We start from the raw sequence: 25126 nt of genomic DNA, 5'->3' as shown, positions 1-25126 counted from the left end.
AATCTTAAGTATTTTAGTTGCTTGTCTTTTATTTTATTTTGCAAAACTAAAATCCCATCAAATATTTGGAGCTAGGTTAGAATATTCTTATTTTGTTTGAAATAGTTTCTTTTGATGTTAGTCAACTCCCATGGGTTCGACCTTGCACTTACATGAACACTATATTCCGAAACGATTCGTGCACTTGCGAGTATAAATATTAAAACACTCACTTTTGAGGACAACAAGTTTTTGGCGCCGTTGCCGGGGAGTTGCTAGAAAGAAACGATCTTTCTACAAGGTAAGTAATACTCTTCTACTAGTTATTTATTTTTTTTTTTTATTTTATCATTTTCGTCAAAAAAAAAAAAGTTAAAAAAAAAATATCGAAAAAAAAGTTGAAAAAAAGGGAAGTTATACATATATATTGTTATATATTATATATTATATACTATATATATACAAATTTATTGGTAGTTGATGGCATCTTGTGCCTCCTACCTATTTGTTAGTTGAGTGCATTTTTGCCTCCTAACCTTTTTTTTTCTTTTAGTAGTTGAGTGCATTTTGTGCCTCCTACATACTTGATAGTTGAGTGCATTTTTGCCTCCTATTATCCCTTCTCTAGTGATGGCATTAGTGCCTCCTAGCTTTTATTTTTGTTTATCATTTTAGTTGATGGCATCTTGTGCCTCCTAAAATCTTATTATTATTATTACTACTATTATTATTATTATAGTTAGTTGATGGCATTTTGTGCCTCCTAACTTTAATATAACTATCTATCATTATTATTGTATTTATTTAGTTGTAATTTTATTTACTTTGCTTAAGAAAATACTTGAAAAAAAAAAATTAAAAAAACAAAGCTTGTTCTTTCAACATAAGCAATTTTTGCTTAAAGGAAATTTGGCAAAGTTCCCATCCACACTTAATAATTAACCCCGGGGAGTTGTTATTAAGTCGTGAGTAAGTGGAATCAAATAGGCCTGGGAACAAGTTAAACCAAAAAAAAAAAAAAAATTGAAAAATTAAAAATTTACAAAAAAAAATCATAATCTCTTTGTGTTATAAGTATGCTCTGTGGTTGCGGTTTATAACTGATCTTCCACATCAGAAATTTGTCTTTGTGAAATTTGTGTGTTATTGGTGTTTCTTTGTGAAATTTGTGACATTGCATGCATCATTGGCAACGTGATTCTAAAAATCGTTTGGTAAAAAGAGTAGTAACTTTAGGTGAAATTGAAAGTGTTTTTGAAAAATTAAGCATAATGGAACAAGAACCTAATATTGCCCAAGAAAAAACACTACTTGAATATTTTTCACCTATTTCATCTAATGCTCCATCATGCATTGTTTTGCCTACTACTAATGCCACTCATTTTGAACTTAAACCTTCAATCATTCAATTGTTGCCTTCTTTTTATGGTTTAGAAAGAGAAGACCCTTACATGCATGTAAAAGATTTCTTAGATATTTGCTCAACTTTTCGTTTTCAAAATTTTTCGGATGAATCGGTTAAGCTTAGGTTGTTTCCTTTCTCTTTAAAAGATAAAGCCAAAGCTTGGTTAAACTCACTTCCAACCGGAACCATAACCACTTGGGAACAACTTTTTAATAAATTTCTTGCCAAATTTTTCCCCATGTCCAAAACTGATAATTTAAGAAGAGAAATCTCTGAATTTTATCAAAAAGATAATGAAGAATTTTATGAATGTTGGGAAAGATTTAAAGATTTATTATTAAAATGCCCCCACCATGGTTTTGAAAAATGGAGACTTGTAAAATATTTTTATGATGGTTTAACCCCTTCCAACCGACAAATGATTCAATCTATGCATACCGGAAAATTTTTGAAATTACAAGGGCAAGAGGCTTGGGAAGCTCTTGAAGAATTATCTGTTAATTCACAACAATGGAATTATTCTGAGCCTAGGTCTAGAGCAAATAATTCACCCAAAAGAGGAGGAAAATATGAAATTAAAGAAGAAACTGATTTGAGAACATCTTTTGAAAAATTAGCAAGAAAAGTAGAAGCCTTAGTCATAAGTCAAAATATGAATTCTCATGTTCAACCTAAAAAAGATGTTTTTGCTAGTACTTGTCATAATGATCAATCATGTCCTTCTTTTCTTGAAACATTTTCCGAAGAGGCTAATGCATTACATTCATATGGTAAACCAAATGATAGCCCATATTCAAACACATACAATCCTAATTGGAGAAACCATCCCAATTTTTCATGGAGACAAAACCAACCACAAATGAACCAAGGAAACCAATTCAACATGCCAAATCCGAATCATACCCAACCAAGTCAACCTTACCCTCCACAAAGAAAGCCTTCCTTAGAAGACACTTTACAACAATTCATGCAATCCACCCAACAAATTATGCAAAATCAATCTCAATCCATTGCCAAACTTGAGACACAATTGGGTCAACTTGCCAATGCCGTAACTGAGAGAGAAAAAGGGAGATTTCCTAGTCAACCCGTCCCAAATCCTAAAAGCCAATATGAAGTAGGAGTCCCAAGTCATAAAGAAGAAGCCAAGTCTATTTCAACACTTAGGTCCGGAAAACAAATTGCCAAACCCGATTACACACCTCAAGTAAAAAAAGACCAAATCCAACCTCAAAGTTCCAACACAAATGACTTGTCAAAAGATAATGATCAAATTCTTCATTCCATTCCAAAAGCTCCTTTTCCACAAAGATTACTTCCACTCAAAAAAGGCAATCAATATAGTGACATCTTAGAAGTGTTCAAACAAGTAAGTATCAACATCCCATTCTTAGATGCCATTAAACAAATTCCTGCCTACTCCAAATTCTTGAAAGACCTTTGCACTGTTAAAAGAAACACTAATGTTCCAAAAAAGGCATTTTTAACTGAACAAGTTAGCTCCATAATTCAATATAAAAGCCTTGTGAAATATAAAGATCCTGGTTGTCCAACAATTTCATGCATCATTGGTGATCATTTTATTAACAAAGCTTTACTTGATTTAGGAGCTAGTGTGAATTTATTGCCTTATTCTGTTTATAAGCAACTTGGTCTAGGAGAATTAAAACCAACTTCTATAACACTTCAATTAGCTGATCGTTCAGTGAAAATTCCTAGAGGTATTATAGAAGATGTTTTAATTAAAGTGGATAAGTTCTATTTTCCTGTTGATTTCATTGTTCTTGACACTCAACCTGTTGAAAATGCTCATGCTCAAATACCCATCATTTTAGGTAGACCATTTTTAGCTACATCTAATGCAATTATCAACTGTCGTAATGGTGTATTGAAATTATCTTTTGGAAACATGACTGTTGAATTGAATGTTTTTAATGTTGCTAAATCTGTTGAGTGTGAGGAAATACATGAAGTAAACATGATTAACACGGAAAATATGTTTGAAATGGACATGAATGAATCTTTTGAAACTTATGCAAAAATGTTTGGAATGTGTTTAAATGTTGATGATTTTATTCATGATGTCAATTCTTTGCTTGAATCTACCCCATTAATGGATACTGAAAAATGGAAAGCCAAAATTGAACCATGTATTCCATTAGAGCATGTTGAGTCAACTCCTGAACCACCAAAGTTAGATCTCAAACCTTTGCCCGACACTTTGAAATATGAATTTCTAGGAGAGTCTAACACTTATCCCGTTATCATTGCATCTGATTTAGATGAAAAACAAGAAACAAAGTTGTTAGATATCCTTAGAAAACATAAAAAGGCCATAGGTTGGACCATGGGAGACATTAAGGGAATTAGCCCAAATTCGTGTGCATGCATAGAATTCATTTAGAAGAAAATGCTAAGCCCTCCCGAGAAAGTCAAAGAAGATTAAATCCAAACATGAAAGAGGTAGTAAGAGATGATGTAATTAAGATGTTAGATGTAGGGATCATTTACCCTATTTCTGACAGTCCATGGGTTAGTCCTGTTCAAGTTGTTCCAAAAAAGTCTGGGATCACTGTTGTTAGAAATGAACAAAATGAGTTAATCCCTACTAGAGTCCAAACTGGGTGGAGAGTGTGTATAGACTATAGAAAGTTGAATAGTGTCACTAGGAAAGATCACTTCCCATTACCCTTCATTGACCAAATGCTTGAACGATTAGCTGGCCATGCTTATTATTGCTTTCTTGATGGGTATTCGGGATATAACCAAATCCCCATTGCCCCCGAAGATCAAGAAAAGACTACCTTTACTTGCCCTTTTGGAACCTTTGCATATCGTCGCATGCCTTTTGGTCTTTGTAATGCTCCTGCAACATTTCAAAGATGTATGATTGCAATATTTTCTGATATGGTTGAAAGAAATCTTGAAGTGTTTATGGATGATTTTTCTGTGTTTGGAAATTCTTTTGATGATTGTTTGCACCATCTTTCTCTTGTTTTAATTCGTTGCAAAGAAATGAATTTAGTTCTTAATTGGGAAAAATGTCATTTCATGGTTAAAAAGGGAATTGTCTTAGGTCATGTGATTTCATCTCAAGGAATAGAAGTTGATAAAGCAAAAGTAGATCTTATTTCAAAACTTCCTCCACCTAAGACAGTAAAAGAAATTAGATCATTCTTAGGCCATGCCGGTTTTTATAGAAGATTCATAAAAGACTTTAGCAAAATTTCATGCCCATTATGTCATCTACTTGGAAAAGAAAATGCTTTTGTCTTTGATAATGATTGCCATGTTGCCTTTGAAAAATTGAAATCCCTTTTAACTAGTGCACCTATTATTCGCCCTCCCGATTGGAATGTTCCTTTTGAAATAATGTGTGATGCTTCTGATTATGCAATTGGTGCTGTTTTTAGGACAAAGAATTAACAAGTTACCTCATGTAATATACTATGCTAGCAAAACTTTAAATGAAGCTCAATTGAATTACACTACAATGGCGAAAAAGAATTGCTTGCTGTTGTGTTTGCATTAGAGAAGTTTAGGTCTTATTTGTTAGGATCTAAAATAATTGTCTATTCTGATCATGCTGCATTGAAATATCTCTTGTCGAAAAAAGATGCTAAATCTCGTTTAATTCGTTGGATCTTGCTTTTACAAGAATTTGATTTAGAGATACGTGATAAAAAAGGTTCTGAAAATGTTGTAGCTGATCATTTGTCTAGAATTGTTGTTGAAACTAATCATGATTCCACCACTATCATTGAAACTTTTCCTGATGAACAACTCATGCATGTATCTTCTTTTCCTTGGTATGCTGATATTGTCAATTATTTGGTCACTGGTGAAATTCCTTCTCATTGGTCTAAACAAGATAAATCTAAATTTTATGCTGAAGTGAAAAATTTCATGTGGGATGATCCTTATTTGTTTAAATATTGCCCCGATCAAATAATAAGAAGATGCATTCCAAATTGTGATCAATCTAAAATCATATCTTTTTGTCATGATCATGCATGTGGTGGACATTTTAGTGGTAAGAAAACTGCTTTGAAAATTTTACAATGTGGATTTTATTGGCCTACTATTTTTCATGACACTTATATGCATTGTAAATCTTGTGAGCGTTGCCAAAAATTAGGAAGTGTAACTAGGAGAAACATGATGCCTTTGAATCCTATTCTTATTGTTGAAATATTTGATGTTTGGGGCATTGATTTTATGGGTCCATTTCCTAATTCTTTTGGTAATTTATACATTCTTGTTGGTGTTGATTATGTGTCTAAATGGGTAGAAGCTATTGCATGTCACACTAATGACCATAAAGTTGTGCTTAAGTTTTTGAAAGAAAATATTTTCTCACGATTTGGTTCACCACGTGCCATCATTAGTGATAATGGTACACACTTTTGTAATAGGCCTTTTGAACATTTAATGAAACAATATGGCATTACACATAAAGTCACTACACCTTATCACCCACAAACTAGTGGTCAAGTTGAAATATCAAATAGGGAGATTAAGCACATCTTAGAGAAAACGGTCAACCCCACTAGGAAAGATTGGTCCCTAAGACTCATTGATGCATTATGGGCATATCGTACTGCATACAAAACGCCCATTGGAATGTCTCCCTATAGACTTGTTTATGGGAAGGCATGCCACTTACCCGTTGAGTTAGAACATAGAGCCTATTGGGCTATTAAGCAACTAAATTTTTCCTTAGACAAAGCGGGTGAGAAAAGAAAGCTTCAATTGAATGAGTTAGAAGAACTTAGGCATGATGCATATGACTATTCGAAAAAGTATAAAGACCGAATGAAATTTTACCATGACAAAAATATTTTGAGAAAAGATTTTTCTCCCGGTCAAAAAGTCCTTTTATACAATTCTCGTTTGCATCTCTTTCCGGGAAAGTTACGCTCTAGGTGGGTAGGTCCATACATTATTCGCACTGTTTTTCCACATGGAGCCATTGAAATTGAAAATCCTAATAATGGTAATGTATTCAAAGTTAATGGACAAAAATTGAAACCATTTTTAGAATTGAAAAATGTGGAAGTGGATGAAATCCTCCTTGAGGATCCAATTTACCATGATCCTTGATTGCTCTTATCAATTCTTGGTAATGTGTATTTTTCTTATGTTTTAGATTAACTTTTTGTTTTGATTTTTGTTATCTTTTTGTTGCTCTTGACATGCTCCAAGATGAGGTATGACCATTCTAAACTCTCAACTCTTTCACTTTTAATTTATATTTGTATTTTGATACATTGAGGACAATGCATAAATTAAGTTTGGGGTGGTGAGTTCCTATGGTTATTTCTTTCATGTGCTTAAAAATGGTAGAGTATTATTTTTCACTTTTAAAAAATTGTTGTTTGGATGCTAAAGTAGTTATATTATATAATTTAAAAAAAAAAAAAACAAAAAAAAATGTTTATTATAATTTTTCTAGTAAAAAAAAAAAAAAAAAAAAAACCAACAAAAATTCATTTTCTATATATATATTTATGCCTTAAAAAAAAAACAAAAAGAAAAAAAAAGGAAAAAAAAAAAAAAAACCCTTTGGTGATATCCCTTTTTCCTATGATAATAACCTTGATTGAGTTTGATTTTAGTTTATACAAATATGAATCTCTTTTAAGTTTTATTTTTAATTCTTGGGTCAATTTTGCTAAAAAAATCAAATTTTGAAAAAAATTATTTATCTTGTTATGTGAAATAAATATTTTGTTACAATAATTTTTCCAAAATTCACATAATAATTTGATGAATAGATTTTAGATTTATAACTTAAATTATATTTTCAAAGCAAGATTGACTATTGAATTAATTACATGAGTTTAATTTTTATTCATATTTTATATAAGCTATTTTCAATGTGCAATTTTTGAGAACATTTTTTATATCACCAAAATTTAAAAAAAAAAATGTGTGTTTTTAATCTTTCTTTTGCTTGAGGACTAGCAAAATTTTAAGTTTGGGGTTGTGATAACTCTAGAAATTAGAGTTATTTTTCACATTTTTTTTTACTAAAAATTGGTTTAGTTCTTAAGTTTTTAATTAATTTAGTAAGTTTTTAATTATTTTTGAATTTATTAGCTTTATTGTAATTTTATATGTTTTTGTGTGTTTTTATAATTATTTTATTATAATATGTTATGTAGTATTTATTTTTAATTTTATTTTAGTTTTCTAATTAATTTTATGTATTTTTAGGTATATTTGGTAGAAAAAGATTGGGATTAAATTGAAGAAATATTGGAGAAATGGAGTTAAAAGTGGAATTTTCAAAAGAAAATCTGATCTGGCCTCAAGCAAATCCCACTCTCGGTCAGCTCCTTGACCAATCTGAGCCGTCTGTGATTCGATCCAAGGGTCATGGAGCACGCGTGATGGACACCCGACCAGAAAGCAAGTGACGCCCGGAAATCCTTCTCTCTCTCTCAGCCTGCGTGGTCCCCAGCCCGTCAGCACCCAGCCTACCAGCGTGCGCCACGTCCCCAGCTCGCCAGCCCCACAACGAACCAGCGCCTGCCAAGTGTCCCTGCAGAAGAAAAAAAAAGAGAAAAAAAATGGGCTGTTAATTGTTTGTCCACACCCGAAAATTACACTTACAAACACCAAAAATTCATATTTTCTCCCACAACTTACACCTAAATATCAATTTTACTCTTCCCAATTTATTTCACCTAAATAAACATTCCTAATTTATTTTTACCCTATCTTTTCACTATTTTCCCATCCAAACAAACATTTATTTTTTCCAATACTCTTACACATACTCTATTTATCCCTTCTCTTCCCAACACTAATTAAATTAATCATTTTATTTATTTTATTTTGATTAATTTAATCCTCAAATTTTGCCTATAAATATGGTGTTGGAAGACCATTTCAAAACACATCTCTTCACCCTCCTAAACATCTCTTCACCCTCCTAAACACCTCTTCAACCCAAAACACTTCTCCATTCCACACTCTTCATTTTTACCATTTTCTTTCTACCATTTTTACACTTTGAAGAGCATGTCAAGTATGTTTATCTTTTGTAATTTTTATCTAGTTATGAGCTTCTAATCTTTTTTCAAGATTATTAAGATGATGATGAAGCAAAATGTAACTAGATAGTATTTATGTTTGTATGTTGATTTCCCATTTGTGCTATAAAGTTCATGGATTTTTCTATCAAAAAGATGTCTTTTTCATCTTCAATATCATGTATTTTTGATTGTTAAAGCATATTTCTACTTAGTTCTTCATTATGCAAAAATATAATACTCTTTGATTAAATGTCTTTCATTAAATTGTTTACATCTAATTCTTAGAATATAAGTGTTATATTTTGCCTAAACATAGTTTCTTTGATTTTGTGTAGTTTCATTAAATTGTAACACATTTAATGCTTAGAAATTATACATTTTATAAGTGAAGAAAAATCCTACCTTTTTGAAAATAACTTGTACTTAAATGAAAAATATATTTTGGAAAATATGGTGAGATTTATTTCAACTATATCTAAAACTTGGGAATCAATATACTTATAAATATTATTGAACTTGCATTTTGTGGATTCTAATATCTTAATAATCTTATTTTACACATCTTATTTGAAAATCATTTTCATACTCACTCATCTTTAATCTTAAGTATTTTAGTTGCTTGTCTTTTATTTTATTTTGCAAAACTAAAATCCCATCAAATATTTGGAGCTAGGTTAGAATATTCTTATTTTGTTTGAAATAGTTTCTTTTGATGTTAGTCAACTCCCATGGGTTCGACCTTGCACTTACATGAACACTATATTCCGAAACGATTCGTGCACTTGCGAGTATAAATATTAAAACACTCACTTTTGAGGACAACAAGTGGGCCTATTTGCCCACCATGTGGACCATTCAGATATTTTATGGTATTGATAGATGCATCAACTAGATGGTCACATGTTTGCTTATTATCTACTCGTAATGTAGCATTTGCAAGATTGCTTGCTCAAATAATCCGATTACGAGCACAATTCCCAGACTATGCAATCAAGACAATCCGCCTTGATAATGCTGGTGAATTTACATCACAGGCTTTTAATGATTATTGTATGTCAATAGGGATAAATGTTGAACATCCTGTTGCTCATGTACATACACAAAATGGTCTAGCAGAATCATTTATTAAGCGCCTCCAATTAATCGCAAGACCATTACTTATGAGAACAAAACTCCCAATTATAGCTTGGGGACATGCTATTTTACATGCTGCGGCACTTGTACGCATTAGGCCAACATCATATCACAAATTCTCCCCACTACAATTGGCTTTTGGTCAGGAGCTAAATATTTCCCATCTAAGAATCTTTGGTTGTACAGTATATGTTCCGATTGCTCCACCACAACGAACAAAGATGGTGTTGGAAATTATTTTACCAGGATCTTAGATCTACTCACATGTATGTTTATTAACACCCTAAATATGAACTTTCTAAAACGATGAAATAAACACGTATAAAGTTTAGGAAACCTTACATTGGGTGCAGCGGAATAATATGACTCCTTCCGTTCAGATATCTAGCCCTTGATTCCTTTCTGTAGCAGAGCATTATCAATATCTGAACCTGGATCTCTTTCTCTGAATCTTTGATGCTGAAAACTCCTTCTTGCTGAAAGTCTTTCTTCACGATCTTCCTCACTATGATTGAGCTATCACTTGCTGTGTGTGGACACTATTCTCACACTAAGAATTTCGAAATATTGAAGAAGAAAAGAAGAGGGAAGTGGCGGCTAAAGATAGGGAGAGAGAAGACTCAAGTTTTTCTCTGAAGGAAAAATAGAAAATTTAAGTGTAATTTTTCTGAAGCCTTCACTATCTATTTATATCATTCCACTAGGGTTAGGTTTGAATTATTTGGCATTAAAATAATGAAAATATCAGTTTAAATTTCCTACAAAAGTGGCTGCCCATGCTTAGTGGATTTGGGCCTCACTTTTTGCAATTTTGCAGTTTTATCTTTTCCTCATCTGATTTTCTCAAAAACGCCAATTTTCTAATTCAACCATTTAAATGCCAATTCTAACTATTTAATAACTATAAATAATTATTAAATAATATTGTCATTTATCATATTTATTAATTGAACCATACAAAGTATCATAATTAACAAATATGCCCCTATTATCTCTTTCTTTACAATTTCGCCCTTACTTAGTGAAAAATTCACAAATAGACATAGTCTAATTTGAGAATTATAATTGATTAATCAAAACCAATTATATGAGTCTTACAAGCAATATTATCTCAACTAGTGCGGGGACCATGGGTCTATATAACCGAGCTTCCAATAAGTAGATCAAGAATTTAGCACTAAAATTCACTAACTTATTAATTCTTCGTTGAATCCACGCATAGAACTCAGAATTGCACTCTCAGTATATAGAATGCTCTATATGTTCCACTATATAGACACATCATTAGTTATCCATTGTTATAATCCTAATGTGATCAATGATCCTCTATATGAATGATCTACACTGTAAAGGGATTAAATTACCGTTACACCCTACAATGTATTTATTCCTTAAAACACTTAACCCCGTATAAATGATATTTCAGCTTATGTGAAATGAGTACTCCACCATTTATGTTCGTTTGGTCAAGCTCGAAGGAGATCATCCTTTGCTTACTATTCGCCAGATAGAAGCTATAGATTCCATGTTTATGATAGCGCTCCCACTCAATTGCACTATCGTGTTCCCAAAATACACGTATCACCCTGACCTAAAAGTAGGCTTAACTAACAAATCAAAGAACACGAATAGCCTCTCGAGATTGAGCCTAATCATATCAGGATTAAGATCATTTGATCTAGGATCAACTAGGCGATATTGACTTGAATAGATATTACGGTAAGTTTAATAAATCTAAGTCAAAGTTCAATATCGGTCCCTTCCGATGCATACTCCATGCATCTAACCTGAGCTTTACTTTAACCAATGCTCTGGAAAGAACATAGCACTTCTCCAAATGCAAGTAAACTCTTGTTGTAGATTATCATATCAGTAAAACCCTGTGTCTGATAAATCTAGGAAACTTTATTCACATAGTCATGTTTACTTTCCAATGTGTTGACAGCACAATAAACAAGATTAAGTATGTGAAAAGGGTTTCAGATGAATTCATACATTATGTACATATAATCATGAAATAAATCATGTGAACCATGCAACATTAAATGTTATTTCTGATCTATATTAATAAGTAAATCTAATTATATTGAAATGAGTTTTATTTAGGGCATAAAACCCAACAAACTCCCACTTGCACTAATATAAAACAAAAAGTGCGTTTCAAATAATCTCAACACCTCGATATACAAATCAAGTGTAGTAGTAGTAAACTCCTCGTAATAGGATCTGAAAGGTTGAATTAACCACAACCTTTCCTCCACTATTACTCTTCCTTAATCACAAAATCATTGATAATGTGAAATTCCTCTCTATATGTCTACTCTCTTGGGATACTAGATTCTATACTTTTGGCAACTACTTTTGGTTAATCAGGAAATTAACACTAGTAGTTTAGGCAATTTGGAATGGTGCCAAAAATGTATAGAACTTTCCTTAGACTGAATAAGTACCTTTCCTGCAACTTTAACATTCAGTCCCTTCCTGGTAGACCTAGAGACTTCAGATAGGTTTTTACACTTCTCCAAAATCACTATTCCACCCCCAGAGTAACCACCATCTTATCAGAAACATTTTCTAGCACAAAGGGAAATTTCGAAATCTGATGTGGTGTAGTCTAAGAGTTTTAAACACACCCTTATAGACTAACATATAGTTCCTCTTCTTAATCTTAAGATTTACTTGATTGTCTTCCAATGTTCTTCTCCTGTATTAATCTGATACCTACTCATTACTCCCACTCAACAGCAGGTGTCTGGTCTAAGGCATACAAAAGCATATCTAAGACCTCTCACTGTTGATTTAAGAAATTCTTTCATGGCTTTATCTTTTCTGGAATAGTTGAGACTTTTCCTTAGATAAATAAAATCTATGTCTAAGAAGTTGTGAAGCTTCTATAGATTGCTGTTAGAAAGAAAAATGCTTCAGCATCCTTCTAAAGTAAGTTGCTTGCATTAGAGTAAGTAATTACCAGGTATACCATAAGCCATAGGTTTAGATAAATTCAAACCTATAATACTAGGAACAGGAAGTTTTGTTAAGTCCATTGAATAGACTTACAAACGAATATTTCCTTTTATGTCCTTGTAATAGAAAACTTAAGGTTACTCCATGTTAATGGATTAAACCATAGTTCTATTGGCTTTTCTTCTTAGTTTCTTATCTTGACAATCCATTACTTGTTTAAACTCACAATGGATTTTAATCACTAGTGTCTCCCAAGTCATAAGGAGGTGAGTTCCTAGAAACTCTCCGACTACGACAAGGTACCGTGAATTATGTCTAAGAAAAACTAAATGGTATTAACCTCTTTAGTTGTGACAAGACAACAGAGGCAGTGGGATCATCATATGTCAAATAAGATGATAGAACACTTTTGGAATCAAGAATTAAATATCTCCAGGGTACTATTGATAAAGGATTATTCTATTCTAATAATTGTGGGTCACAACTTATTGGCTACGCAGATGCAGGATATTTATCTGATCCACATAAAGCCAGATCTCAAACTGGCTATTTGTTCACTTGCGGTGACACTGCTATATCCTGGCGATCAACAAAGCAAACTCTGGTGGCTACTTCCTCAAATCATGCTGAGATACTTGCAATTCACGAGGCAAGTCGAGAATGTGTTTGGTTAAGATCAATGACACAACATATTCGAGGAACATGTGGATTAACATCTAATAAAGAAGTACCAACAATTCTCTATGAAGATAATGCTGCTTGCATAGCTCAACTTAAAGGAGGGTACATTAAAGAAGACAGAACTAAACATATTTCACCAAAATTCTTCTTCACACACAATCTTCAAGAAAATGGTGATATCGATGTTCAACAAATTCGATCAAGCGATAATCTTGCAGACTTATTCACGAAGTCATTACCAACATCAACTTTTGAGAAGATGGTTCACAAGATTGGAATGCGTCGATTAAAGGATCTCCACGAATGCCAAAATGAGGGGGAGTAATTTCATACTGCACTCTTTTTTCCTTGACCGAGTTTTGTCCCACTGGGTTTTCTCGGCGAGGTTTTTAATGAGGCAGTTATTATGGACATCCAAGGGGGAGTGTTATAAATAGTATTAATTATGTGGATGTCCAAATCTTTTATTTATTACCATTAATGTAATCAACATTCCCTTTTTCTTAGTTTCCCTTTCTTTTAGTTTCTTAATATTTGACTCTTGTATGTGTATAAATAGGAGATCACCTATTGGAATAAAACACTCAGAAAATTCTCATCTCTTCTCTATTTTCTTTCTCTAAATTATAATATTACATAATACTAATATTTCATAATAAATACTACATATTAATTATTATTCAATAAACTAATAATTATTCAAAACACAACTTAAAATTCATAAAAAATACTAATATATTAAAAAAAAAATACAATTATAAATTATAAATTACAAAAAAATTACTAAAAATATAAGATAAAATACTAAACGGGTTCCCGTCGGGGCGAGAAGTGTGATCGCTATCCCTGTTCCGTTTAACATTCGGGGACAAAAAGTAATCTCGTCCCCGTCCTGTTCCCCATTTAGACGGGAAATCTCTGCCCCATTAAAGGCGAGTCCCGGCGAGGCTCCAGCCCTGTGAAGAAAATGTGCATCCCTACTCTTAACTATTTAATCCTAAGTTTAAATTTTAAAAGTAAAACTATTCAAACTATTCAATTAATAGTAAATTTAGGGTGTTATTCAATTAACAATTAACCGTATATATTTGGTACACTTAATATCATTAGTTAAAATAATATTATAAATTTTGAAATAATTTTATATTTTTAAAATAATAATATTAAGTGTAAAAAAAAGTAAAATGAAAGTAGAGTTATAGTTAATCTTAAAGGGAATTTTGATTTTATATACTTAAAAAATTAAAAAAATTAATTATTAAACCAAAACTCTAAACCCTAAAAAAACTATGACATTTTTTTTCAAAACCCCAAAAATACCCCCCTCACAATTCACCCATTCTCTCTCTGCATCATCTCTCTCTCTCTCTCTCTCTCTCTCTCTCTCTCTCTCTCTCTCTCTCTCTCTCTCTCTCTCTCTCTCTCTCTCTCTCTCTCTCTCTCTCTCTCTCTCTCTCTCTCTCTCTCTCTCTCTCTCTCTCTCTCTCTCTCTCGCATCCCAACCGCCCATCCTCACCACCACCTCCGACCTCCATCCTCCGACCTCCGACCCTCACCACCACCTCCGACCACCCGCACCAACACCCCGACCCAGCCCCACTCTCTCGGACCACCCAAAAGTCGCACCCCCTCAGCCCACTCTCTCTTCCTCTCTCTGAAATTGCAGAAAAAAAAAAATTCCCCCAGGTCCGATGGGGTCCGACCAATCGGACCCATCGGACGCAACGGTCCGACCATCGGACCTATATATTTTATTTTTATTATTTTTTTTTGCGTTTTTAGAGAGAGAAAGAGAGACCCAGGTCCGATGGTCGGACCATGGGTCCGATGGTCGGACCATGGGTCCGATGGGTCTGATTGGTCGGACCCCATGGTCCGACCATCGGACCTGGGGGAAATTTTTTTTTTTTTCTGCGATTTCAGAGAAGAGGAAGAGAGAGTGGGCTGAGGGGGTGCGACTTTTGGGTGGTCCGAGAGAGTAGGGCTGGGTCGAGGGTGTTGGTGCGGGTGGTCGGAGGTGGTGGTGAGGGTCGGAGGTCGGAGGATGGAGGTCGGAGGTGGTGGTGAGGGTGGGCGGTTGGGATGCGAGAGAGAGAGAGAGAGAGAGAGAGAGAGAGAGAGAGAGAGAGAGAGAGAGAGAGATATGATGCAGAGAAAGAATGAGTAAATTGTGAGGGGGTATTTTTGGGGTTTTGAAAAAAAAAATCATAGTTTTTTTAAGATTTAGATTTTTGATTTAATAATAAATTTTTTTAATTTTTTAAGTATATAAAATCAAATTTCCCATCTTAAAACGAAAAATGGTTTGGCGCCCTTTCCGTACGATCGGAGAAGAGAAGAGAAAGGTATCTCCGGCCAGAAAAGTTGGTCAAAATGGAGTTGATTCCGTACAACCACAGCCGGAAAAGCACTGGCAGTATGACATTGCAGAATCAGGTAAATCAGTAGAAAATCGTACCTTTGATTTTCTCTGTTTTTTCTTTTTCCATTTGTGGTTGCCCGTTGCCTTGTTCTTTAGGTCCATGAATTAAGAACTTTCCCTAAACGTGAATGACATTTATGTACTGATCATTTGATTTTAATTTGTATTAATGCTTTTCAATCACTCCATCACAGACTACGGGTAAAGCTGATACCACCAAATTACTGAAATCATTTCTCTGTCCTCTGAATCCCTTTCAACTGTTACTACTAGTGTTTTCTGATTGGTTTATTGACTCTTTGAAAAGGCTTCACGCTTTGAATGCTTTTGTTTCATATACATATATATATTTATATACCTATTCACGCTTTGAGTTTGAGTCCATCATCTTAAATATACATTTTATCTCTTACTTTGTGAGATTTAGGGATTTTGTGAAGGTTCTCACCATCGGAGAAGTAGAGTCTGGTATACTAAATCTTGATTCTTGTTCTCAACATCTCACAAACACTGTTATTTCCCTTAATTTTTATTTCATTTTATTTGTTATCTCTTTTCTCAACAGAGATTATAGGTGTATATATATGATCTGTAAGATATTCTCTTTAGCAAACAAACCAGCAGTTAGTATTTGTTTTACTTCAGATTTCTCAAGAGTTAATTAGTTAAGACCATTCTTTATTTACTTATGTTTGTCAATCTTTTGCTCACTTTTAACTACTTTCTAATCTATTATTGGTCTTTGTATAGGTGAGAATCCATCAAGTTTTGATCTTGGTGAAGTTCTTCAGCCTCACAATCTGTTTGAATTGCTTGTATATTTATATTTAAACTTTAAACTAAGGCAGAAATAAATAACCTCTCTTAACAGAGGAGGTTAGCTGTTACAAAATTGCTAGTAATCTATGTAGTTAATAGATTCCTTCGAAACTTTCATAACCTCATGTATTATAGAATTACATAGTCTGGCCATTGGAATTTTGGATTTTTTTTTATGAAATTATCTTTTATATATATGGATATTGCATATGCTCTGGTCTTACTGTGTTGAAACAATAGGCTAGCACTTGCTAAGAATAGCAAGTCTTTTTTTTTTGAATAATAATAGCAAGTCTTTAAGCCAACTGATTTAACAGCTTTCTGATTTTGGTTGGAGTCCAAGACATAAATTTTTAACCAATCAAATTCTAAAATGTAGCTGACTTGGAGAATCAAACCACAGTATGTTTTATTCTCTAGATTTTTGTTTTATGAAGTATTCATGGTTCAATACTAGTTTTTCTATTTCATTTTTTTTGAAAAAAGAAGTCTGAGTATTGGTTATGTATGACAATGTCCATTACTTTTATTTGGCCTTGTTTGTTATAGCCAGCTCCCCCCTCTTCCTTTTCCAAAAGAATAATTGTTTGTTATTATGCTTATTGCATATCATGTATATAATTTTCTAACTACTACAAGTTACCATGTTGCATTCTTAGATCACCAAGTATGATTAGGATTAGAATGAAAGTTTCATACATTTATTATTTAATTCAACCCAGTACAATTTCACTTTCTAAACAGATTCAAAACGAACAAGAAAGAGGGTTATCTTGAAGACTTGAACCATGACTAGTTTTTGCTTTTTCAAGATTCATGATGACTATTCAATGACACAATGGGTAAGCATGTTCTTTCATGGCTTTATAGTTCCTATATTGTTTTTATTTGTAATATTTTGATGTATATATAGATGCAATTAGTTAGTCAATACAAAAATATGCAATAAATAAATTTTTACTGGCATATAATAGATCATGTATTGGAACAAGTAATATCAAACTTTGCAATAAACTACACACTGCATAGTTTGAATACAGATCAAGAGACTTTTTATCAACCATTTCATTAAAGCTGTCTGTTAATATATTATAACATAAAAAGATCAAACTGGCCTGATTGAAATTATACACATGTATGTTTGCAAATGTTAGGCCTGTGATTAGTAAGTGTGCTTGCATATATTAAATAAAAAGGGTAAATGAGTCTTTGTTTGGTAGGGTAGTTTTGAGTGAGAAATTATTACTATACATAGGTGAGTGAGAGAATAGGAGGGTATGCAATGTATTGAGTAAAACTCTTCGCATCAAAGGGGCCTAAGGGCTCCCATCTGTTTGTAATTGGTTTTCTCATATATTCAATATACATTTCCTACAGTTTTGCCTAGTGTTCTGCTGCTATTTTGGCTACTGGTTTGAATATTCTGAACAGGTTCTTATCAGCAAACTCTCTCATGTACATGCTGTGATTCATGTAGGCACTTCCACCAAAGTTTGTGAGGCTGCAAGGACACACATTGGCCGAAACTGTATCGTTTGTTCTTCCATGTAGCCATAAATGGAAGATAGGTTTGGTTTCCAAAGATGGCAAGTTATACCTCAAAGAAGGATGGCCGGAATTCGTAAAGCATTATCAGCTATCTTATGGATACATGCTGAAATTCACCTATGGAGGGAGGTCAAAATTTAATACATCTATCTATGACACAAGCACTTGCGAAATTGACTATACACGTTTTTCTTCTCCAAATTTCACAAGGGAGAAGTCTGACACAGAAGGTATAGTTCAAACTTAAAATATCTTATAAGGCATGAGATATGATAATTCTTTGCTTTTGTTGATTGTAGGCATGTCCAAGAAAGCTAAAGCTGAAAATCACACAACCAAGAATTGGAAGCAGAGTAGGCATGTAGGCGCGTATAATACTTACGAAGGTACCAAAGCTTACGAAGAAGCTAGCCGCTTTCCTTCAAAGCATCCTGTTTTCCGCAGAATTTTAAGGACTGACAAATGCCATCGTTATAAACAGGTAAGTAGTATTAGTAGTTGAAGATCACATTTAAATTAACATTATACAGTGTTGAGTCAAAAACATCGATCACCCTCGACAGGAACCAACCTTGCTTTAATCCAGAAAACTAAGTAGCTTTTATTACTTTGTGTATCTATTACAATTGAATGATTTAATGTTTACAAGTGAGCCTTGGATCTATTTATACACTTAGGCTGTTAGAAGTAAACTACCGAACATAACTGTCAAAAATAAACAGTTAATACAGTTGGAGTTCATAGTACACATGGACAAGTATTAGTAGGCACACCTAAACTAACATACAGTTATTCAAAATTTATGCTTTTCTTCTGCAGCAACTTCCAGAACAATTCATTCGGAGTTATCTTGAACCAAAAACACAGCAAGTAACACTGAAAGTGGGGACCAAACAGTGGACTGTGACTCTTTTAAATTGCAGTTCTGGGTTCAGTTTCTGTGCAGGATGGTCCAAATTTCTGGCTGCCAACTCCCTATGCACAGGGGATGCTTGTGTTTTTGAGGTACTGAAACGGAAGCCAGCAAAACTAAGAGTGACAATTTTCAGAAATGATGATGTTTAGTTACTGAATTATGTACATCTTTTTTTTTTCTTCTTCATACTAATTGGTATTTTAGTTTGTCATGAAATGTTGGGATTTGGTATTTTAGTATTGTTCTGTGATTTTGGTATATGTGGTTAGGGTAGACTATTAAAACTTTGACTTGTGCTAATTATATTTTATGATGCTTAACTATTAAATTTGGTATTGGTGTAAACATATATGGAGTTGTCGATCAACATAGTTACGTTCTTTTTATCACTCTTTTTTTTTACACCATGATAAAATTTGTGTTATATAGTATATACTATGACTTAGATATTATTGTAGAACTCTTTAAAGTCGTGGGATTTTTAATTAGTTAACTTTTCGAAAGGAAGCCAAAGAAATTGAAAATTTTCTTTGGTAATCTTGAATTTAGGCACTAAAAGTCAAGTTTAGTTCACAATTCTCTAACCTATAATCATCATCAAAGGACACTAATCTAATAGATAGCAAAAAATGATCACAAGTCAATGTCATTGCTAGAAATTAGAAAGTAGATAATGATCAAATTTTGAAACTCAACAAGCATTATTTCCTTAACAAAATTCACTATGATTGTGGCTTGAACATTATGCCAAATACATCTCATTCATTTTCAAACTTACAACACTTAATTTGTTCTGAAAGGCATTTCTTAGATGATCACAAACAATGGAGACTGAGAGGGTATAAAGTTTGGGGTATTTATTTTGTTTCTTTTGAAATAATGGGCAAGATTTTGTTGATGTACAATAACAGAACATGGTAAGAGATCATTTAAGCCAAAGACATTGAAAAATTCCCTTTGGTAATGGGGTAGTCTTAGAGAAATGTAGTGGTTAGTCTTGGCTGGTAGGAGTGTTTATAAAATATCCAATTCAATCTAATTTGTACGATCTAATTTAATCTAATTCGCAAAGTGTGGATATTTGCACTTGTGCAGATTAGATGATGAACGACATATAAAAGTAACCGATCCATCTTGATGAAAAAACTTGTTTCTTGGTGATTTTTCTAGTGATTTTTTTAGCAACAATGCCAATTTCGGCGTTGACAGCAACTCCAGTTACTTTTTTGACACTGACAGCTACTCCGGCGACTATTTCGTTGCCAACATCAAACTTCAGCGACTTTTCTAACATGAGTGACAAATAAAATTTCCTAAAAACAAATAAAACATTGAATATCGGCTTTGGAAACCTAATTCATATAGGAATTATTTTACAAATACACAAAAATAACAAAAAAATTACAAAAATATAGTTTTACGGAATTTTAAACATTTTTACGATTTTTTTTAAATTTTATTTACAGAAAATACGGTCTTTTTATGTTGTACTCTTGTTAATTTGTTGTTGATTTTTTGTTATCTGTATTTTATTTTTTGTTGTTGTTTTGATTTTATTTAAATTTTATTTTCGTGTTAGTTTTATGTATTCTTATTGTTTTTATGTTATTTTTATAAAAAATTGTAAAAATGTAAATAAAATTCTGTAAACATAAAAATATAATTTTTTTATAAAAAATTGGTATCTTAATGATTCTATTTATTTATATATATAAAATATTAAACATCATAAAAATACTTAAAAATAAAAAAAAATACTATATAAATTGAAAGTATCATATTTTATTTAATAAGTAAATTACTTTTAAAATCCCACCTAATTATTTCATGTTCTTTTAACAAAAACCTCCCTTTTGTGCACATAAGGCACCTAATATGGGCCTCAGGCCCAAAAAAAGGAGAAATCCTTGGGCCCCAAGACAAGGGCTTTGGGCTTTCACATATATACGAGATTCACTCTCAACAACCTAAAATTCTGGGTGATTCTACAACTTTGATACTCTTCTTCTTCCTCGTCTTTCCTTTCCTCAGGTTTTGAAATCGTCTTCTCCTTCTTCTACTTCTTCTCCTATCAGTTTCTAGGGAATTTCGTTCTTTGATTTTTATATCCCCTATTCTTTACCAACTTTTTTATATCGATATCGATTTTTATCCTATCGTTTTTCAATTTATACACGAATTAGGTGTTTTGTGAAATATTGTAAGCATTTCGTTTCGTACTGGGTAGATAATCAAAATTTAGACTAGGGTTTTAGTTAACTTTGTCTTTTATTGTTATTCTGACGAATCGGGCGTTCTTATTTGATGCTATTTTAGATTACTCAGCAAATTGTATCATGGCGGGTGGAAATTTTATGCACAGAGTTGTTTCTTACCTCGTTAATGAGGTTCTTGTTAACAGCCTTGCCAACAGGTACTTACTTTATGAGATTTATTCATTGAAGATGTTTTGGGCATTTGTTTTTTCAATTCCATTTCTATAGAGAAATTTATTATGCTTACTTTACTTGCGTTTATTAGCTAAAAAGTTTTGGGATTTCTATATATTTTGGATGTTATTTGTGTTATAAATTCGCACATTTGATTTGATTTTAAGTTCAAACATGAAATGATAGTACCGAATAGGCCTTTAGGAATAGTCTCTTTTCAAATCTTCTGATATGTTTAATCTGTAGTTTAAAAATGTCATATGCTGCAGCTCAGAAGGTCGAGAATTTGGCTTTTTTGTGCCCTGTATTATGATTATTATTATTATTTATCTATGGTTTTTTTTTCCAGCTATCTCAATATCATATTTGAGTTTTTCTGGTTTGATGCGTTTTTTTCATGGTAGTTTTCCCTTATTGCTGAATGAAACTCACCGGTTGCTTTTATGTTTTTATTTAGAAAACTTATAACGGGACTTGTATGGGTTGTTACATGTAGATAGAACCAAGTTATTATCTGTATTTTCCACTCTGTTTAGTGACTTGATAATCTGTTCCCTAATTAGTAATTAGTGATCAATTTGAGATTTTTAGTCATGAATATTTGTGGTGTACACTGTATAGTTTATATAAACTCGCGCTATATCACTTTGGCAAAAAAGAAAGTGAGGTTTGATCGAGTTGGTTTCTTAATACAGTATTAATGAATTCTGAAGGTTGTTGGGTGATATTATAGCTTAGAAACTCTCATACTCACAGTCACATCTCACTTATCAGACAAGCAGTAAAACAAATAACTTGCATACTCTATGCACTACCGAAGTGTTAAATTGTTTATGAACTTATTTTAGTTTTCCTTCAGCCCTGCATTCCAAAGATTTGCTGTGAGGACATCAAGGAGAATTGAAGACGTGTCAAGTTTGGGTATAGTCTTGAATTGAATAATATTTGCTGGTCTTAGATAACTATACTATATGCTTAGGTTGAACTAATGTCATTTCTCCTCGATGTGTTCTTGTAGCTCAAAAGAAAAGGCAAGAACTTGCTGAACAAATGAAGGACCTATCAAAGAACTTTGAGGTCAGTTGTTTTGCCCAAAATCTTTATTTGGTGTGTGTGTGTGTGTGTGTTTTTGGGATAGTGTTTTACTAAAAATTGATTTAACTTATTGCAGTCAAACAAGCATTAATGAAATGGTGATATTATTGGACTTCGAAAAGACAACACATGTAAATTGCTATGTTTCCCTTTTCTATGGAGAGCTGAAACCAGAAAGAAAGTTTTATACATTTTTTTTTCTTTTTTATTTTAAAAAGATGAGGGATTTGCAGTTCAACGTTGTATTAAATGTTATGTGCTGTTTTATTTCTTACTATGTAATAAATGATGGAAAAACATTGGGGTTTGAGGTTTGATGGAGAAATCCCTTATTGGCAAATCTATGCGATTGTTTCATTCTCACTTTAGTATATCATTTCCCTATGATATTATACATCAAAAAAAAAAAAAATCTATGATATTAGGGTTTAAAGTATATCTTTGTCTTTTAGTAAGGGAAAATGTAGAGTTAATATAATTTCTACTAATTCATTCAGGGTCAATTTATGTTAATCCTTATAGATTTCATTTTTATTTACCCATATTTAAATCAAGTTAACAATCTTTAGGTTTCATTTTATTTCTCCTTATCCAAATCAAGTTAACAGTTTAATTCGTTAGAAGAAAATAAATATAACATACAACATTAAAAAAAAAATGTATATACAATTACAATTAACCCTAAATGTCTCCAACAAGGACACCAGAACTAATTCATTAAAAAACCAGAAACAGAATGATAGTCAAAGAAGCCCTTCTACCCACTGTGTGCCATAAAATTGCATTACCAAAGCCTCCCAACACAGTTTCTTAATCTTGACCAAAGCTCTTGTAAATTAACACTGACCCGGGTTCAAGGTTGAACTCTCTCACAACTTGGATGTTATTGGAAGATGACCTTCCTATAGCTTTTAAGCACCACCAAGTTATCTGCTGCAGCTTCAAGAGCAGAGGCCTCTCCGAGCGCCGCTGCTCCAACAGAGTAGTTGCCATCCCGGCAGAGGCTGTAGTCATCGGGGAGTCGCCTCTTGAAGATGAATAGCGTAGTGTATGTGATCCATTATCTACTGGTTAGCCATTGAGATAACTATCTCAACTGGCAACTTCTTAGCTTCATGGACTATTTCATTCCTTTCCCTTCCAGTCATGAATTTAAAGGACAAGTTTGGTGGTGGTCCATAATGGACTTCTTGGAATCGATCCAATCAATCCACCCAGGTACCAAAAGAAGAGAAAATTACATTATATATCTACTTTACTTTACTTATTTAAATTTTTACATTCATTTTCATATTCTATAAGATATATCTACTTTTATAGATAATGTCCACATTAAATTTTTAAGTCAATATAAGTTATATGCTAGACTTAAGTAGGATTTAAGTAAAGAGTGAGGGTATATTGGACAACTCGTGGATATATTTTAATAAAATATAATATAAGTGTATTTTTAATTAATGCATACAAAAACAAAGGTATTCCTCAACTTATTCCCCAAAAAAAGTAGTAATGTCCTGAAGCCGACACAAAGAGCCAAACCAAATTCAATCTATCAATGAAAAATGATGCTTCTGTGTTAGATTCAAGTAACGTACTATTATATTTCTCCTTATTATGAAATCGAAGAAGTTACACAAGAATTTTGTCGGGCCTGCTCATACGATACCTAATCATATGGTATTCAAGCTAAGTAGTTTTATGAATTGAGTGTTGATGGCTGCACATTTGTACACTAATTTCTAGTTAATTATTAGATGAAGTACTATTTATTTCTTAAGTTTTATATAGATTTGATGTGTTTTTTTTAAGGGTGTAAATTATTTTGTGACGAACTTAGATCTTTGAGCTAATTTTCGACAATATTTTCATCATTTTTTCGAAGAGCTTATGGAATCCAAAATGATAGAGCTCGTTCTCAGGTTTTCAAAACATGTTAAACCATCTCATTTGGAGTCCGAATGCGAAAGTTATGCATAATTTACTGAAATTTACCTGTAGCGACTATTCCAACAGACTTATTTTGTAATGACCATGTGGTCTAATTTTATTTTCAAAGAACGTTTTATTTTGGGATAATTATACCACATACTGAAATTTTCAAATTTTTAACTTTTATACTTTGGGATAGAATTTTTTTTCAAAAATACTTTGTAAGTTTTATACAGTATACTGTATTAAGTTTTCACTGTTGTTCTGCGATTGTTTTTTAGTTGTTTTATTGTTGTTTTTAATTGTTCTGTTTTGTGTTCCACTGCTGTTTTATAAAAACACAGTATTTTTGAAAAGATTTCAGTGTGATAGTACTTTTGTAAGCGGCATAAACTCAATGTTTATTTTCAGCGGCATAAGTACTCAATGTTTGTAAAACTGTAATTTTTCTCTAATTTTATCAGTACAGACTCTGTTATTGTCTTAAACAGGTCAAATATAAAGTCCAAATTCTAGATCCTTGGTTCTAGATAGAAGTATATAACATCAGTTACTTTCAAATGTCCTTTTAATAAATTCAAAACAGAGTTTGTACTGACGAAACTGAAAGAAAATTACAGTTTTACAAATATTGGGTACTTATAGCGCTAAAAATAAACATTGGATTTATGCGGCTTACAAACGTAAAACATTGGATACTTATGCCGCTATTTACCCTGCAAAGAATGTAAATTTAGAAAATTACCATTTTTATGCAATTAT

General features: G+C 32.5%; 3 protein-coding genes and 1 non-coding gene across 6 annotated transcripts; 3 read left to right on the top strand and 1 right to left on the bottom strand.

The window, feature by feature from the left end:
- Positions 1-844: 844 nt before the first annotated feature.
- Positions 845-3764, top strand: LOC115704161 (uncharacterized; the record flags this gene model as incomplete). The annotated part of the gene is made up of 1 exon (XM_061118473.1): positions 845-3764. A coding segment is annotated over exon 1 (2607 nt), but the record flags the coding sequence as incomplete, so codon positions are not given.
- LOC115698412 (small nucleolar RNA R71) lies at positions 1638-1744 on the bottom strand. The gene has a single exon (XR_004008160.2). It is a non-coding gene; the product is annotated as a small nucleolar RNA R71 (small nucleolar RNA).
- Positions 3765-15194: 11430 nt separating the features above from the next.
- LOC115697059 (B3 domain-containing transcription factor VRN1) lies at positions 15195-19300 on the top strand. 2 transcript variants are annotated; one of them, XM_030623970.2, is made up of 5 exons: positions 15195-15642; positions 17192-17289; positions 17925-18225; positions 18295-18476; positions 18815-19300. In XM_030623970.2, the coding sequence occupies exons 2-5, from the start codon at positions 17236-17238 to the stop codon at positions 19058-19060; spliced, it is 783 nt and encodes a 260-aa protein (XP_030479830.1). In that variant the 5' UTR covers positions 15195-15642; positions 17192-17235; the 3' UTR covers positions 19061-19300. The 2 variants fall into 2 exon arrangements, with proteins under 2 accessions (XP_030479830.1, XP_030479828.1); XM_030623968.2 differs by having other exon boundaries at positions 15195-16096.
- Positions 19301-20784: 1484 nt separating this feature from the next.
- On the top strand, positions 20785-22798 carry LOC115697063 (uncharacterized). Of its 2 annotated transcripts, none has more exons than XM_030623974.2 (5): positions 20785-20942; positions 21228-21324; positions 22200-22261; positions 22359-22417; positions 22512-22798. In XM_030623974.2, exons 2-5 carry the CDS (start codon positions 21248-21250, stop codon positions 22524-22526), a joined length of 213 nt encoding a protein of 70 aa, XP_030479834.1. In that variant the 5' UTR covers positions 20785-20942; positions 21228-21247; the 3' UTR covers positions 22527-22798. The 2 variants fall into 2 exon arrangements, with proteins under 2 accessions (XP_030479834.1, XP_030479835.1); XM_030623975.2 differs by having other exon boundaries at positions 20941-21111.
- Positions 22799-25126: the final 2328 nt, after the last annotated feature.

This window comes from Cannabis sativa, chromosome 7 (genome assembly GCF_029168945.1).
Source record: "Cannabis sativa cultivar Pink pepper isolate KNU-18-1 chromosome 7, ASM2916894v1, whole genome shotgun sequence".
NCBI classification, from domain to species: domain Eukaryota; kingdom Viridiplantae; phylum Streptophyta; class Magnoliopsida; order Rosales; family Cannabaceae; genus Cannabis; species Cannabis sativa.
Note: the sequence above shows the minus strand (reverse complement) of the source record. Positions and strands in the feature narration are given on the sequence as shown.

What these genes read in the sequence shown, in the direction of transcription:
- LOC115697063 (XM_030623974.2), top strand. Translation starts at nt 21,248, where the DNA reads ATGGCGGGTGGAAATTTTATGCACAGAGTTGTTTCTTACCTCGTTAAT. An exon ending in GTTAACAGCCTTGCCAACAG is followed by an intron (nt 21,325 to 22,199) that starts GTACTTACTTTA and finishes GTTTTCCTTCAG; the next exon opens with CCCTGCATTCCAAAGATTTG. An exon ending in TGAAGACGTGTCAAGTTTGG is followed by an intron (nt 22,262 to 22,358) that starts GTATAGTCTTGA and finishes GTGTTCTTGTAG; the next exon opens with CTCAAAAGAAAAGGCAAGAA.
- LOC115697059 (XM_030623970.2), top strand. Translation starts at nt 17,236, where the DNA reads ATGACTAGTTTTTGCTTTTTCAAGATTCATGATGACTATTCAATGACA. An exon ending in ACTATTCAATGACACAATGG is followed by an intron (nt 17,290 to 17,924) that starts GTAAGCATGTTC and finishes TGATTCATGTAG; the next exon opens with GCACTTCCACCAAAGTTTGT. An exon ending in AATGCCATCGTTATAAACAG is followed by an intron (nt 18,477 to 18,814) that starts GTAAGTAGTATT and finishes TTTCTTCTGCAG; the next exon opens with CAACTTCCAGAACAATTCAT.